The 16,814-nt window shown below is 34.0% G+C and overlaps 2 protein-coding genes across 4 annotated transcripts in view; one reads left to right on the plus strand and one right to left on the minus strand.

Moving 5' to 3' along the window:
- Positions 1–16,814, minus strand: part of LOC127874514 (cholesterol 25-hydroxylase-like protein) — a 111,836-nt gene that overhangs the window by 17,556 nt on the left and 77,466 nt on the right. The window lies entirely within an intron of this gene.
- LOC127874515 (uncharacterized) lies at positions 1,313–7,084 on the plus strand. The gene is made up of 5 exons (XM_052418877.1): positions 1,313–1,558; positions 2,552–2,666; positions 2,790–2,952; positions 5,252–5,315; positions 5,824–7,084. The coding sequence occupies exons 4-5, from the start codon at positions 5,288–5,290 to the stop codon at positions 6,591–6,593; spliced, it is 798 nt and encodes a 265-aa protein (XP_052274837.1). The 5' UTR covers positions 1,313–1,558; positions 2,552–2,666; positions 2,790–2,952; positions 5,252–5,287; the 3' UTR covers positions 6,594–7,084.

Raw genomic sequence — 16,814 nt, forward strand, 5'->3', positions numbered from 1 at the left:
TCACACGATAATCCTTCCAGATCTGGAAACCTTTTAATATTTTGTTTGAAGTATTATATTATGGAAAGTAGTATCCTTTTTTTTTTAAATTGAGTATAACTTTAGGTTCTTAATAATAATAATAAAAATTACAAAGTAAAATTAGCATTGGAAAATTATTGTACCACTTGGCTTGGCTATCATAACGTGGTTTGTTATAAAAGCAGGTATTTGATATCAAGCTATGCTCCTAACCAGTAAAATCTCTGCGCGGAGGTTGACATACGTTCATCACCAAGTTATTCCTGGTTAAGGCAAAAACACGCTAAAACATAAATATCATTCGTGTCAGTATAAACCGAAATCAATCAACCTAATACATCGTAACAATCACAATTTTTGCACCAACAATTTTAAATTTCGTACCATTCGTGGAGAAATTCTCAAAACAAAAACGTGATCATGATCCGTTTAAGACCGAAGTTGTGCATGTGTGATTATAGCGTAGAACAGTGTGTTGTTGTTTTTTTAATTAGGACACATTCTTATGACAGTGTTATCGTTGCAAAGGGTTGATGTTTGGGGTGTTTTCGTACACATATAAACTTGCTTGGGGCAATAGGATCCCACATAAACATGGAGAAAATACAATTGTGAACATAACAACGGGGAAAACTTCCAGAGGGCTTAGTGGGTTCATTTTTAAGTTTACAAGTTCTGACACAGCTAGCTTAAAGCCGAAATTTCACAGAAAGGTTTTTATACACGATGTTCAACACCCCACATTTAAATAAGTTGCGATATTTCTTCTGTCGGTTAAATAAACTAAATTAAATTCGGGATATGAAACCGTTATCCATTGTAAAAACATAGAGATTTTTAGTCTTTTACCATGTAAGGGCTACATCGATCCTGTATGTATAGTTTTCATTACTTCAGTAAAACATGGCAGGCGAAGACAGTTTGTCAAAGATTGCAACCTTCATCCAAGAAGGGAAGGCACTGAGATCTCTCATAAAAGGTACACGACCAGAGGATCCTGTGTTAGCCGATATATTTACGTGGATAAGTAAGGAGCTGTTTGATGACATCGAAAATAAACCCATTGCTCTTCGGCATGCAGTAAAAGAACACATTTTTACAAGCCGTAAAGACATTACAGAAGTACTCCTAAATTTATTTCCCGGATCTAGACAGAAAGCTAACAAGCCAGAAGATCTTCAAAAACAAGTGCTAGAATCAAAATATGACAAAGCACATTCTGATATATATTTCTATTGCCTTGCAACGTTTTTTGACATTGACATTTATGTCGTGACAAGGAAGGGTGGTGACGAGTGTAAATGGAATGAATACAAGTCATTGAAATTACTAAACATTAAACAACAAATTAAGTACAGAGACGAAACACACACATTTGATGTCAACATGAAAAAAAACAAAACCGGCTTCCTGATGACGTACATGAATGTGGATAAAAATGGGCCGCATATGTATATAATAAAACCAACACCATCCGCTCAAGATCAGCGACCGGAATGCAAAGGATTGATAGAGCTGGCTGCACGGGATTTGAAATGTTGGTTAATCTTCTTAGCTTAGTTGTAACTATGTGATAAATGCATGGTCTTGGTATCGGTTTTGCATTCTACACACAGTATAAACATAATTAATCAAAACAATTGTTTGCGCTATTTATGATTAATATAACATTGTTTTATGTTAATACTTATGACATAGATGGTATAGTTTTGTCTAAGCGATAAAACCTTAACATGTTGATGCTTATTTTGCCCCTACCACCCCCTCTCCACCCAGTGGGATACATTTAGCGTTTCTTTTGTCTGTACGTCAGCAACGAAACGTTTGTTCCAAAATATAATGTATTCAGCGCATAATTAACTGCTGTGTCGATATTGATAACATTTTAAAAACTAAATGACCGTAATGTGTGATTGATAATGACGGGTTGAATGCGATCGATATAAAGAAGATAATAACCATTTGTATTGACTGCGACCAGTTTGCCAATAATATAATCATTTGACATCTTCCATTAAAGAAGACGTAGTAATTGAAAATCAGTGTACTGAACACTGCTTTGCGTATTTCACATAGACGTTCAAAGCAGAATAAGTTTAATTTGTCGGTGATCGTTAAGGAAGGAGTCTTGGCTGTGACCAGATATGGCAAAGAATTCCCCTATATTTGTTTTTAGTTAAGGAATACATCGTTTATGAAATGGTTTGATCTGATTTTGATTAAACTTTTATCGGTGTTGGAAACAAAGATGTAGGTGATGGCAAACAATGCATTTTGGCTGATATAATTTTTGCTCTTTTTCACTATTTTTCCTCTGTAAAATATGCAAGAAAAAACATAAAAACACTATATGAAGAAGCAAGTTCTTTTGTAACTGGTATGTGGATATGTCTGAGTCACACATGTATTTTTTTTGCATCGGATTTAGGACATATATAGTTTCACTATCTTCAATTTCGAATGTATGTGATGAGTTGAGTTGCAATTGTTTTTATACGCAAGTAATCCGCAAAATTTTATATGTCAATAGGCACTCCGCTGGATGAAATTGCAAAACTAGAATCACTGATTGATGATGTTCAAGCGCATGTCGATCGGTTACCGGCAGGTAACAAGCGCATCCGCTACTGGGCTAAAGAATTCTGGTAAGCATTTTTACATTCATGCTTTATCGAGTACAGTGAATGTAACGTGTATTTATTTATGTTATTGTTATATCAATACATTGTAATGTAAAATTTAAAACATCGATTGATTGTATTCTTAAGTTTTGAAACAGACTGCCGGGATATATGTGAAACGACAATAGAGGTACCCAATGAAGACTCCTGGCGTAAATCAACTGCTCCCTGTTCCGATGAGAAACTCCGTCTGAAGTAAATAAAGCATTTGTCAGACTGTTCAAGAGAACATGTGTTAGTATTCTGCAAGGTACGTAAAAATGCACTTATGAATCCAATGCAATCAAGAAATATAGCATTACATATAAAGTATTTTGTAAAACTATGTTATTCAACCACGTTGGGAGAGAGTTAAATGATATTTTCCTCCTCATAGCTCTTGTGTCGCCTTTATAGATTTCGCAGGCAAATGTTACTGCGGTACCATTATACAACATTTGAAACGCGTAATCATTCATATAAATTCGCTAAGCGAAAAGATTGCTGTTATCATTCTTGAATGTTCACGCTTTTGAAGAATGCTTCTTTCTACTGCTTCTTCCTAAGATGCATTGCGTTATGTATTTTAACAAAATGAAACTGAGTTTTGAAGTCGTGTTGACACGATGATATTATATCAGGGGAAAATTTCTTGTTGAATACCAAAACTCTAACAAACGAGCACCAACTATAATCATAAAATTCAAATATGCAAAAGCAAACAAACTGCGATCACCGCCTTTAAACGGTCCAAGGAAATCATTTGCGGGGTTTGAAACCGGTTTAAGTGTCATGCGATCAAATGGTCCTTTGCAGTGTGGATATGAAAACTTCAACGGCAAACCGTTACAAAATTTGCAATTAAATTGCATATTAATACTCATTTATTTCTTTTAAATTTGAAATGCGATTGTCTGATGTTAAGATTCATTCTCTCCTGTGTGCTTTGTATTTATCTCTGGGCCGAATGTGAGATGTTTAAATCACCCTTGCTGTATATTCAACGATCGAAAGCGGTGACCTTGCTTCTTCATTTTATACGAAGTTAAAAATTCTTTGTTTTATATTGGTATAAGACGGCGTCAAGCAGAAGGTTTACGGTCAATAACTTCAGTTTCCATTACCCTATCTTGTAAAACCTTAATTACAACAAGCTTAAATGAAGAGCTCTCAAGGAATTTTTTTCGGGCTTATAGGGCCAATGTCAATGTCACTGTTTATAAAAAAGACAAAACGGTGTTCGCTGAAGCACGTAGTATTAGGAAGTATGTATTGCACTGAAATGTTCTATGGAGGAAGCTTTCATGCAGGCTTTACTTGGAATGAATTTAGGGCCAGACATTACTTGGAATGAATAAAGAGCCAGACCTTACTTGGAATAAATTTTGGGCCAGACATTACTTGGAATGAATTTAGGGCCAGACATTACTTGGAATGAATTAAGAGCCAGGCATTACTTCGAATGAATAGGGCCAGACCTTACTTGGAATGAATTTAAAGCCAGACCATACTTGGAATGAATTATGAGCCAGACATTACTTGGAATGAATTAAGGGCCAGACATTACTTGGAATGAATTTAGGGCCAGACCCTACTTGGAATGAATTTAGGGCCAGACATTACTTGGAATGAATTAAGAGCCAGACCTTACTTGGAATGAATTTAAGGCCAGACCTTACTTGGAACAAATTTAGAGCCAAACCTTACTTGGAATGAATTTAGAGCCATACCTTACTTGGAAGGAATATAGAGCCAGACCTTACTTTGAATGAATTTAGGACCAGACATTACTTTGAATGAATTCAGAGCCAGACCTTACTTTGAATGACTATAGGGCCAGACCTTACTTTGAATGAGTTTAGGGTCAGTCGGGCTAAGTCATGGTCACTGTTACTGAACAGGAAACACTGCCCACGGGAGGTTTATGTAAAATAACTGAATTTTGAATTGATCATTCTGATACCAAACTAATTTCTTACTTCTTCTAACCCGGAAATTGCGATTTGTCTTGGTTAGAAAATGGCAATCGTATCGTAAGGCCGCAGTATTATACATGGAAGTGCTACTTCATTTTTGCCTGTTTATCTGAAAATATTGGGATTCGGGATACGAAGTCTATTCTATATACGGAACATTTTCAGTTACTTCTTTCTTATTTTCTCTGATATTTTTGCTTTGTGACGCAACGCGCAATCGACTTTGTTTCTTCCATTAAAAAACTTTGCTATCGTGAACTATTTACAGCGTAAACGCGAGTCCTATGTAAGTGCATTACTTGCCGATGTTTTATTTATGTAATGAAATACACTGCGTGAAATAAATTATGCCAATACTTTTACTTACACCGCTGCTTGCGTGCAATCACCAAAATGTTTTGAAGTCGGTTGGCATACAACCCGTGTATTTATACAATGAATATTTAGTTTCGTTCACAGTTGTCCATATCATTTTGACAAATGAGTGGCAAACAGATCCGTCTCGTGGTCTCGCCAAGTTGAGAGATCAGTTGAACCAGTAATATAAACGTATAAAACACTCCTCAACACTGGGCTGATGTATTTATTTTGCAGGTCCTTTTAAGGCGCTGCGAGTTCAAAATTCTGACGATGTTGAGTGACCGGTTTGACTCCTTTGGTAAGTTAGAATGACTATTCCAAGTCCAGAAAAAATGTTATAACGTGTTTTGCATCAAAATCATTAATACTATTAACATAAATCGGAAGTGTTATTTGCAGCATATAAGTACTATTTTCCATTCAATAGTGGTTTTTTTATTAAGACAAAATAATTTCTGTATTTGTTTATTTTTAAAGATAATTAAAAAAAATGCTTTTTCAAACGTAAAGCTATATTATTGTTTGGCGAAGAAGGAAAAGAACTTAATAAACTTAATAACCTAAAAACTATGCCACACACATACACATGCAAGCGTTCGTTTTTTACGACCTCAAGAAATATAAATAGAATTGTGGCACTACATAGCAGATTAGTACAATTTCAATAATAGCTGAACGATTTAAAACACTAAACATTCAATTTTATTACTGATCCGTTGCATACAGGTTTTTTAAGGCTAAAAATAGGCTAATGCTAAAATTACAATTTCTGAAAATATTTTGTTTCCGATTATTAATTATTCCAGAAACTCCGTTCAAACGTAAATACGCAGTTTTAAACAAGTTTGAGACGGAATTAAAGAAGTTCAATCAAGCGATTTCTTTTGGGGCATTACCATCTGAATTGCAAGAAAGAAGAGGAAAAGTCAACAACGCAGTCATTGGTACATCCGTTTCCGGCCTGGTAGGAGGTGTTATCGGAGTTGTTGGTCTTGCCCTTATTCCAGTAACGTTCGGAGTATCATTAGGTTTAACCATTGCTGGTGGTGTGATTGGTGCCTCAAGCGGAATAGTGCAAGGCGGTTTCCGCGTGCATGAAGCTGTTATGCAGAACCAATCAACGAAGGTAATTAAGGAAAACATTGACAAGATAAAAAGTGACTTTAAACAAGCACTTACAGATTTCACGGAAATATTCGAACAAGAAAAGAAGAACTCCAACATTGACGCCATTAAACACAATGATCCTGAAAGCCCTGGTGTGAACATTCGAGGTAGTATGTCGGTTGGATCGATTTTGAGGTCAGTTCATAGCGGTATTGGAATAGGTCTTGCTGCTGCTAGAGTCGGAACATCCGTTGCCACGGCAGCAGCAGCGATTCTTGCCCCTGTCAGTCTTGTAGTTGACGGAGGCTTCATGGCGGAAGCGATCTACAGCAAAACAACTGGTAGTCACACCGAAGCCGGGAGAAAACTTGAATGTTTACGAGCTTTTCAGACTGTGCCAATTGCTACATACATGGGAAATGCGGACTTTGGCACAAAAATTGTGGAAAGAACCATGCAAAACGATTAAAAGGCAAACATAGGCCAAAATGCCATTGTTAACATAATACATATGACCAGTACTTAATCTTTTTGTAAATACAAATATACCTTCATCTACTGTTCTTTCAATATGTATAATAAAAGATTTTCCTTGAAGTCTCTAAAACGCTAAAAATCAACGAAAATTTCGTGAAGTATTTCGTAAAATAAAGTTAACACCTAAAAAATCAGTGTTCCTTATAGCAAAAGCCACAATTTCGACGCTAGATGTGGTATGATTACATAGATTCGTGTAGATACAAAATGATCTTTTTTTTTATTTGTGACACAATTCATTCCATTTTAATTTCCCGCGAATATATCTATTCATACGACACACGAACACCATGTTAGTGTTCATGTGTCGTATGAATAGATATCGCTCGGGAAATTAACATGGAAAAACAACAAGCATTTTGTATCTATAAACATCTATGTTACCAGACCACATCTAGCGTTGAAATTTCGGCAATTGCCAAAAGGAACTCTGATTTTTAATTGGTTTAGTTTATTTTACGAAATATTGTACACAATTTTAGTTGATTTAGAGTAGTAATGTTACTTTAAGTCTTAGTGGAACGCGATCCTCTCCTTTGGTCTCTTTTTGACTCCTGTGTTACATTCCTTTGTAATATTATAGTACTTAGTTGTCAATTTTAAATGAATATTGTAAATGCTGTCTTCCAACTAATAAGATAACACGAAACCACTGCTTTATCAACAAAACCATTGAAAAAAGTTTTCAGACATAAAATTGTTTTTCAACTGTTCATCATTACTGTGCTTTTCCATTAGTATTGTATTGTTTAATGATACATTTTAAAATAAATGTACGTTTTTGTAATTGTGTACCCCCGGCTATGTCTATAATACTGATTTGACATATATCTGTATTTTTGTACCTTATTTATCACAGATTTGTTTCCGATTATGTCATAAGTATGTTTAAATGCGATTTGTATGACATACACATGTATAGTAGGTTTATGAATGTCTTACTTTATTCTTTGTTTAATGTTTGTTTTTTATTTTATTTTATGACGATTGCTTTGATGTAAAGCCTTATATGTTAATTGCTCGGATAAGACATTAGTTTTAATACAAATTGTACATGCATATTGCTAAAAAGAACAACATAACGTCTGCAATAAATCATTGTTTTTCGCTTGAGTGTAGGTTGTGACTGTATTTAGACGTGTTTAGAAATCGTGAAGACCGCAAACCAAATACTAATAGGCACCATTTTCTAATTTTTTACAAGTACGATTCTAAAAAAAAAACGCGAAAAAATTGGGCAGATTATTAAAAACTTATAGACGATATTGAGAACAATATTGGGATGATTAAAATATACCTTTTTGATTTTTTAATGTCTGCACGCGTTTCGAATTTCATAGTTTGGCCTTTCGGCATTCACCAGACATCTGAAGGAAATAAATATTTTGAGGTGGAGTTCAAAATGATAAAAGTACTTTATGACATATGACTATTTAATTTCTAGGCGCATTTTTTTTAACTCAGCTGAGACATAATTAAAACGAATGCTTTCACTAACTTTAAAGAATATTGCACAAAAAATTGACTTGTATAGTTTTAAACAGCTTTTTAAGATTTGATCTAGTTACTTAGTTTTTGAAATCACTTGGCCCAGTTACAAACGTGGCGGTGATTTCATTTCCATTATAGTGTTACACATGTTTCACCAAAGCCATATAAGCAAAACTGCCCCGCCCAAAGGCGGAATTTTTTAAACGGACATTGGCCATATAAGGAACACTGACCTGCGCGCGTTTTTGACGAGCATGAAACATTCTTGATTTCATGAGATTCAAACATACTTGTTAGTTGTAGAGTGTAAATCATAGTCATATATAGTCATATATAGAAAACTTCCCGCCCACTGGTGGCAATGTTTTTTCAACGAACCACTTACATTCTCGATATCTCCCGAGATATCATTAAAATAAATGTTCTGACCAAGTATCATGACGATTGGACACACAATGTGATTGTTAACAAGTGTTTATATAGCCAAGTAAGAAAAACTTCCCTCCCCTTGCTATAATTGTTTTGAACAAAAGGAACTTTTTTCAAACTCGGCTAATATATCATTAGAACATATGTTCTGACCAATGTTAATAATAAATATTGTACTCAACACGTGACTAAGAGTGTAAGCAAGGTTTCACAAATAAGAAGAACTTCCCTGCCTCCAGGGGCCAAGTTTTTTGACGAACCGAAATTAGTTTTCAAACAAGCCGAGACATCATAAGAACAATTGTTCTGACCACGTTACATGAAGAGTGAACTGAAAATGTGATTTCTAGAGTATTTTCAAGGTTGCACTGTAGTTATATATGGAAAACTGCACGCCCCCCCCCTGGTGAACAATTTTTGCAACGAACCAAAACCATTTTCAAACTGTGAATATAACATAAATGTTCTGACCGAGTTTCATAAAGGATCGACTATAAATGTTTCATCTAGAGTGTTCACAACAATTATTCTTTAATTTGACCCAGTGATCTAGTTTTGACTTCACGTGCCCGATTTCGAACCTGGCAAGAAATCTTTGGGACAAATGTAATGTCTGCATTCGTATCGAATTTAATAGTTGGGTCCTACGGCAATCGCAAGAGACCTGAAGGAACTTTAATATTGGATGGCACCATTACGACTGAGGGCCGATTTAGAATAGCCTTGGTGACTACAGCGATGCCTAGAATGATCAGGTGTTGACAAGCAATTCCCTCAGCAATTTCGGAGGATCACTGTGTCGTCGTCCCTCATTATGACGATGCTGGCAAAATTGAAATCTAAAAACAATAGTCAGTTATACGTACAATATAGTCATTTATATAAATATAACTTAAAAAAAATTTCGTTCTATATAAATGAGTTCAACACTTATTGCATTTCAGTGTTACTAGTAGTGTTATTGTAACGTTAAGTAATACGTCTCCTAAACATAACATGTTATTTCCTTTTTATTATTACTTTTGATGAACTATTGATGTCGATTGTTCTTATATACAACAAGTTACATCGATTAAATGTGAGTTTTGAATGCGGTGACATATAAATTATACAATGTACTATATCTATTAGATGTATCAATGAGAGCTAATTGACTTAACCACTCGGCCATCTTATTTGCTGATGATAAGGATGATAATAATAATAATATAAATAATAATAATATAATAATAATAATAATAATAATAATAATTTATATTATTATTATTAGTATTAGTATTATTATTTATTTTCCTTCTCATCTAATATACCTTTTCTTTTTGTAGAAGAAAAAAGAAACGTCAAGAAACGTGAAACCATGAAGGCTGGTGCATAGTTGTCATGCCCAATCTGTCTCATTTGTTGAAAATTTTGTTTTATTGTATCATGGAATGTGTGGGAATTAGTGTAATAATTGCGCCTAAAAAGGGTCGCTTTAAAATGTAGTCGGCGTGGATGGGGGCTCATATTAAACAAAGTCCTATAAAAGTTTTATCCCTTAAAAACTTGTTAAAACATACAAACATACAAGACAATTGTTTTTTAAATGTTAGATAATTACACTTAAAAAATACATAAAATACAATTTATAAAACGGAACTACACAAATAATTAACACCCTAAACACAAACATAGAGATGAAAATTACCATTTTAAATTTAATTAGGTTAAGAACATTTTAGAGAGAGCGAGAGAGAGCGAGAGAGAGAGAGAGAGAGAGAGAGAGAGAGAGAGAGAGAGAGAGAGAGAGAGAGAGAGAGAGAGAGAGAGAGAGAGAGAGAGAGAGAGAGAGAGAGAGAGAGAGAGAGAGAGAGCATTATTTCAAAAAAACTAAATTTTTTATTTAAGTTACGATTTGGTTATGTGCATAAACTCTTAAAAGAAATCTTCAATGGCAGTCTACCATTTCACAACTACATTTTTTTCTGCTAGAATTTATAAAATTCTTCATAATTACAATGACACTATTTCTAGTATTTCTGTTATTGACAATTAAATATAAGTTTGCAATACAACAAACCAACTATAGTATGTCGATTTTAATTTCTAACGCCAAAGTTAAGGCTTATCAATTAAATCTAGAAATGAATTCACTACAAACGATTACTCAAATACTTTCATAAAAGTCTTATGTTTAAAAGTATTACATATACAAAACGACTGAAATAACACCGATTCGAAATAAAAAACGTGTTTTCGTACGCAATTTTTACCTTTGATCAAAAAGGAACTATTGTGTGCATCTTTTTTCATACGTGACACATATTTCGTCAAAAATATAAAAATAAAACATATTTGTGAAAACTTACTTGGTCAATCGAATCCTTCATTAACGAAAGCAAAATCTCAAAACGTCACATACACACAATGCCCCCACTCTCTCGACTCGATGAACATTGAGCTCTTATTATGCATTCACAAATGCTCAAATTATTCAAGAAGAACTAGCATGTCTATCCGTAGTAACGGCCATCTTAATGAATACATACGAATTTCGGAAGTGACAAAATACAAAAACACGCATGTGTGTTATGTCAATTTATAGTAAAATGTGTATTCTTGGTCATAACAGCGAATCGGCAGTGTTTATATCGGCAATGTTTTGACAAAATACCGGCTAATAATTGTTACAATCTTTTTCATGTACAATTGTCTCATAATATCTGCCCTTCTGATTGGTTGCTTAGATGTGTTACTATGCGCATGCGCTTGTTTAAAAAAAAGTAACTTAATGGAAAAACTAAACTATTGCACATGTTGTTCTTAAAATATTTTAACATTTTATTAAAAAATAAGTGACATATAAACATTTGATAAAGATGCTATAAACAAACTAACATTATTGTGTGTTACGTAATAAAAAATCATAGCATCGCCCTGGAATAAACATGACCTACTTTCCAATGAACACTGGCAATCACGAGAATCGTCGTCGTAATAGTCACGGATAACCATTTAATAAATTACAACTTCTAAAAATTGAAAAAACATTAACTTTCCAGCACTTCTTGAAGTTTTTTTTTGTTAAAGGCACGGTACTATGAGGAGGACGATACTACGAGAGTAAGGGATAGATTTCGACAAGCTTAGCATTTTTTAAAGCGTTTAGATGCATGTTTTCCTTAATGCATATTTCTTTAAAATAAATACGCCCTTTCGGCTAAATGATATTTATGCTTCCTTCCTTATTGTTTCAAGATCGAAGGAGTCCTTTGCGAAAGTTTATGTACAAATACCTTTTATCACTTATAATATACAGCTTGTGTGCATGTGTAAAGAAAATATAAGACAAATTCAGGATTTTTGTTCCGAAGCAGTTTTATATCTTAAACAATAATTTTTGCTAAAATACAGCGGTCAAACCCTTCTTCCTGGAATTGACTTTCTTTTTAGTACATTTTGGGACCTGCCTTTAAAATGACACACAGATAATTCCTATGTCAAAGGGTTTAACACGAAATACCTACCCATCTGTTATAAATGTTATATGTGTAGTTCAATAATATAGATGTATAGCCGATTATAGGGTGAATAGACGGGTTTTCTTAATCACGATACTTTGAGGAGTATGGATTATGGGAGCTTAAATACAAAATAAAATAATGCTTATCCGCCATATCCAGTCATATTTTAATGAATTTAAGGTATTTTATGACGTGTCGATCTTATTATGATAAATGTAATTAACCATTCTTTTTACCATATTTCAGATGAAACGGGTCTCATGGAACGATACGAAATGCACCGTTTGATGTAATATATGTAATAAGAAATTCAAAAATACTTGAGGACCTAGACACTTTTCGTTCCGTATATGTTATGATGCAAGTTTTTACGTTTTTTTTAGTATTAAAATAAACCATTATCTGTGTCACTTCATTCGTCATGTGATGCCTTCGCGTGCATTTTCAATTGTACTAAGAACTTAAATAAAATTTAATTATAAAAAAGTCACATCCGAAATGCACCGGGCCTATAAACATATACTTAAGATGAGCATATAATATGTGTAAGATTAAAATTTTTAACATATTAACAGATTACATAACCTATGTTGATGAACAATTCTATATTTTCTCAATAAAACCGTCTTAAATAATATGTATTAACATAGGTATACAAGAGAAATTAAGTAGATGTACATTTCATGTAAATATTTATCTCTTCTTCTGAAATCTTATAATGTATTCCATAAGAAAAAATCTGTCTACCCACTGCAGGTTCACTTTTTGAGATTATGATATATTCACCAACTACAGAGCTTGTTTAAAAGTAGGTCGTCCAAAAAGTGTAACATCAACGTAACATAAATGTATCGGTGTGACAAAACACAGTATATTTCAAAATATTCAATAAACATTATTTAGGCTTGCAATTAACACACGTTCCACTGATATGCATCCAATAAGTTCGCGTCAGGTATTCTGAGTCGCTTCGGGTAATCCGAATCGCAAAAGAAGCAGTATTGTTTGCCTCACCAACCTTGTACTTGTATCGAATGCTTAACCCTTTTGTTTTTTTCTTTTCACTTATATTGCACGTATATGTCTTTGTTTTGTTTTAACTGGCGTGGCATTTTAACTAAGTATTTTTTGATGGGTGACTTTGTATGCACCTCTCGTTTGAAAGTCTGGTCCTAAAATGTGCTTAAAAGAAGGTGAGTTTCAGTCAGGGCGATAAAATCACTATACTTCGGCAAAAATAATTATTATTATAGAAAAAAAGTGTCGGGAAAATAAGTGTCGCGATTAATGTTATATTTCAGTATATACAAATGCGTGACTATAAAAGACAATGCCATTCGTTCATCCGAAATCTCGAAGGTCAAGTAATTAATAAGTTTGTGGACAAATTTCCTTGTAACTTTTGTATTCCGGCGTCTGCGATTTAAAAAAAAACAGCAACGAAAGAAGCACACATACCGTAGAGCCGAAACGGTGTATTCTTAGTATTCTTAAAAGACATATAAATAGTGGCTAACTGAGCTTTACTTTTTGTCAACTTGTATGAAGAATTTTTTACGAAACACATTTTGTTAAAAGTAACAAAAAAAATGCATAGGCTTTTAAGGATAACCTTGTCAATTATGGTTTTGCTTTGGTAGAAATAAGCATTATTGTGCATTGCGATGTCAAACACACGAGCGAGGTCCCAGGGTCGATAGTCGGAAAGAGTTTACTGTTTAAGGTGAATTGTCACCCTTTGCACAAGCATAACTTTATTCAACATGGATGGCCTTTACAATAACTTCGCAATCGAACAAGCATGGTGAGACATGACAAGCATAGCTAGACAGGACCAGCATGGTTAGACATGGTGTCACATGCTAAATAAGAAGGATTTTAGCTCTAGATCTTTCTCGTCAACAGAAAATTGAAAGTTAGTGCTTGCCTCAATTCAAACTCCAACTGGACACCCATTGTTTGTGAACGAGGAAATTGTCAAAAAGTACAGTTGCATTTTTTTTCCCAAAATGTAGCCAGAAATTCCATGCAGACATCAAGTGGCCATGGAGTGTGTGAAGTCTGTGTGTCAAGCATATTTCGAGTTACATGCATCGTTTACACAAAGTTTGCCTTGATACAACTCAATCAAATACAGGAACGTTGAAGGTTTTATGAATTTCAATGAAATGGCTCTCTGAAATTATCCGTACCAGTCAATGTTAAATTTGTACGAACCAACGTATATATTGCTTGTCCAGTAAACCGTTGTTTCATCCAATTAATTGAAGGAATGCCTTATCTTTTAAATGTTTGCAGAACAAATAAACAGTTGTGGTTTTGTTATTTTTCTTAAGGCGAAAACGGAATGGTCCCTTGTCCAGCTAGAGAAGCTGTGATGAACTGAATACAACTGCCGTAAGCGTTGTATTAATGCTTCCTGTTCTTTTTTGCATTATTTACTTATAACTTTAAGATTCAAAGAAGTCTTTACTATCAAAAATTCACTAAATCTAAACACATTACACATGTTTTGTAATGTGACTTTCTCCTTTTCAAGTTTTAAACGTTGATATACGATGTTCATAAAGACTTGCAGCGATTCTTTTTAAACATCTCACGCTAATTCAATACAGTTAATTTTAGTTAATTAAGTGCAAATGCTAAGCACCAAAATTGTTATACGATCTATTCCTAGTGGTTTTAAATGGATGCATTTGAGGTATTTACTGAAAACTTTAAAATTAAATTAACTAAGTTATAACAAAATATTAATTGCTACAGAAAAATATGATGTCAAGTAAAGAATAACATCATTAAATGCAGTAAAGGTAAATTGTGGCATTTTAAATAAATGAAGTATTTGATTTTTTGTTGACGCACAAATGAATTGTAGGAGGTAATTTCATTTAAATGCACAACTTTGTATAGGCCCCAAGCAGAGTGGTGCAAGGATGAAAATGTATCATGTATTTACTTTAACTTTAAGTATGCGGTTTACAGTTATGAATGTTTACTCTAAAACACAGATCATCTCTGATCCTGGTGGTCGAAAAGAGATCAGAAATCTCGAGGTGTAATGCAATAATCAGTCACATGGCTGTTAGGAGCAGGGTAGATGGGTAGGCCTAGAGGTAAGCAAGTAAACACACCTATTCTTATTTTGTAAACTGTATTGTATACGAGAAACACATGTAAACATATTTCGAAAAAAGGCTTAGCAAACATACATTTTTTATACTATGTTGACACAAAATCCATGTTCTCTTCTCCTCCTTTGAACTTCCGAATGTCTTTTAATGGGCCATAGGAGACAAGAAGTCAAGGAATAACTTGTTTTGTTTTAGGTTAGTACTATGCGTTGAACGTCGGTCTGCTCTTAACTACGATAAGAACGATAACCAACGCATCTGCCGAACCTGCCGCATCTGCGCGAGAAAGTGTTGCATAATTCATGCATGAGGTTTGAGTTCTTCAACTACTAGTATATTCATTCACAAATGGAATTATTATGTGAATGTCGTGTTAATGGAATATTTTTGAACGGAGCTAAACAAAAAAAAATAATAAACAATGTTTGTATTATACGTGTCGCGGAAGAGAATGTTTATGAATGATATAAAATAGTCCACTATCTGCTGCGTCTTACTGACGAAGTATTTTTGCTCAGCACAGGTCATTCAAAATCTGAGGCTATTAATAGACGCGGTAAAATAACACTTTTGCTGATAAACAAGTATAGTGTGATGTTTCGTAACCTCGTTCATAGTGAATGCTACTACAGCTGGGTTAAATTCGATATTTCTTGGAAACGTTCGTTTGTATTTACGGGTGCTAACAACGCAATAGTAGAAGGATAAGCTTGTTTATATTCACAGTTTTTAATTTATAAAACGTTGAACACGAGTTCACTTATTACTACAGGTATACTATAGACAACCACAAAATGCTTTATAATGGCTAAAACCGAATATAAAAAACAACTAAATATAACAAGAAATACATTTTAAAAAGGAAGTCGGCGTAAATGCAGACTTTGAAATAAAGATTGCAATTAACGTTTCTAAATAATTAAATTGAAAACAAAAGTTTAACTATTATGTTGTTTTTTTTCACTTGTTAGGCGCATATACACCGCATGAAATGTGTGTTATCATTGTCAAATCAAACATTATTGTAAGTAGATACAAATTATACTACGGGGGTGCACATCATATGTGTCCTCACATGCCTTATAATTAGTATATTTCTTCACCATCGAAATATATCGTATGTTAATATTTGATTTACACGCAGTTTTCTTTCGACACATTCAAATCACAATTTCATAGCCGCGTCATGCGAAAATGGGTCTTATGCGTTTCTTCCAGCGTATCTTAAGCCCAACATGTGATTTTGCGCAGTCTGGTCAGAGGCGATGCTGTTCGCTATATAATCACTCAATGTGTTATGGTCTCATTATGTATCTCCTGACCAGACTGAGAGATGCGCAGACTGAGTGGGCTATATATATGATGGGCGCATATGGAATAAGACCCATTTTCGCATGACGAGGGTCATAAAAAATCTCATTGCGAATTGTTAATGGCACATTTTAGATACTTTTCGATACAAAATTGAATTCAAAATAGCAAACTTGTAAATAAGGGCAGCCTATCCAGGCGTTCAGGAACGATTTCCAGACGTGGTGACCGAGTACGGCAAACATTTGTGGTTGATAATTAAACGATTTTCCTCTTATCGTGACACTA

The sequence above is a fragment of the Dreissena polymorpha genome, chromosome 3 (assembly GCF_020536995.1).
Source record: "Dreissena polymorpha isolate Duluth1 chromosome 3, UMN_Dpol_1.0, whole genome shotgun sequence".
NCBI classification, from domain to species: Eukaryota; Metazoa; Mollusca; class Bivalvia; order Myida; family Dreissenidae; genus Dreissena; species Dreissena polymorpha.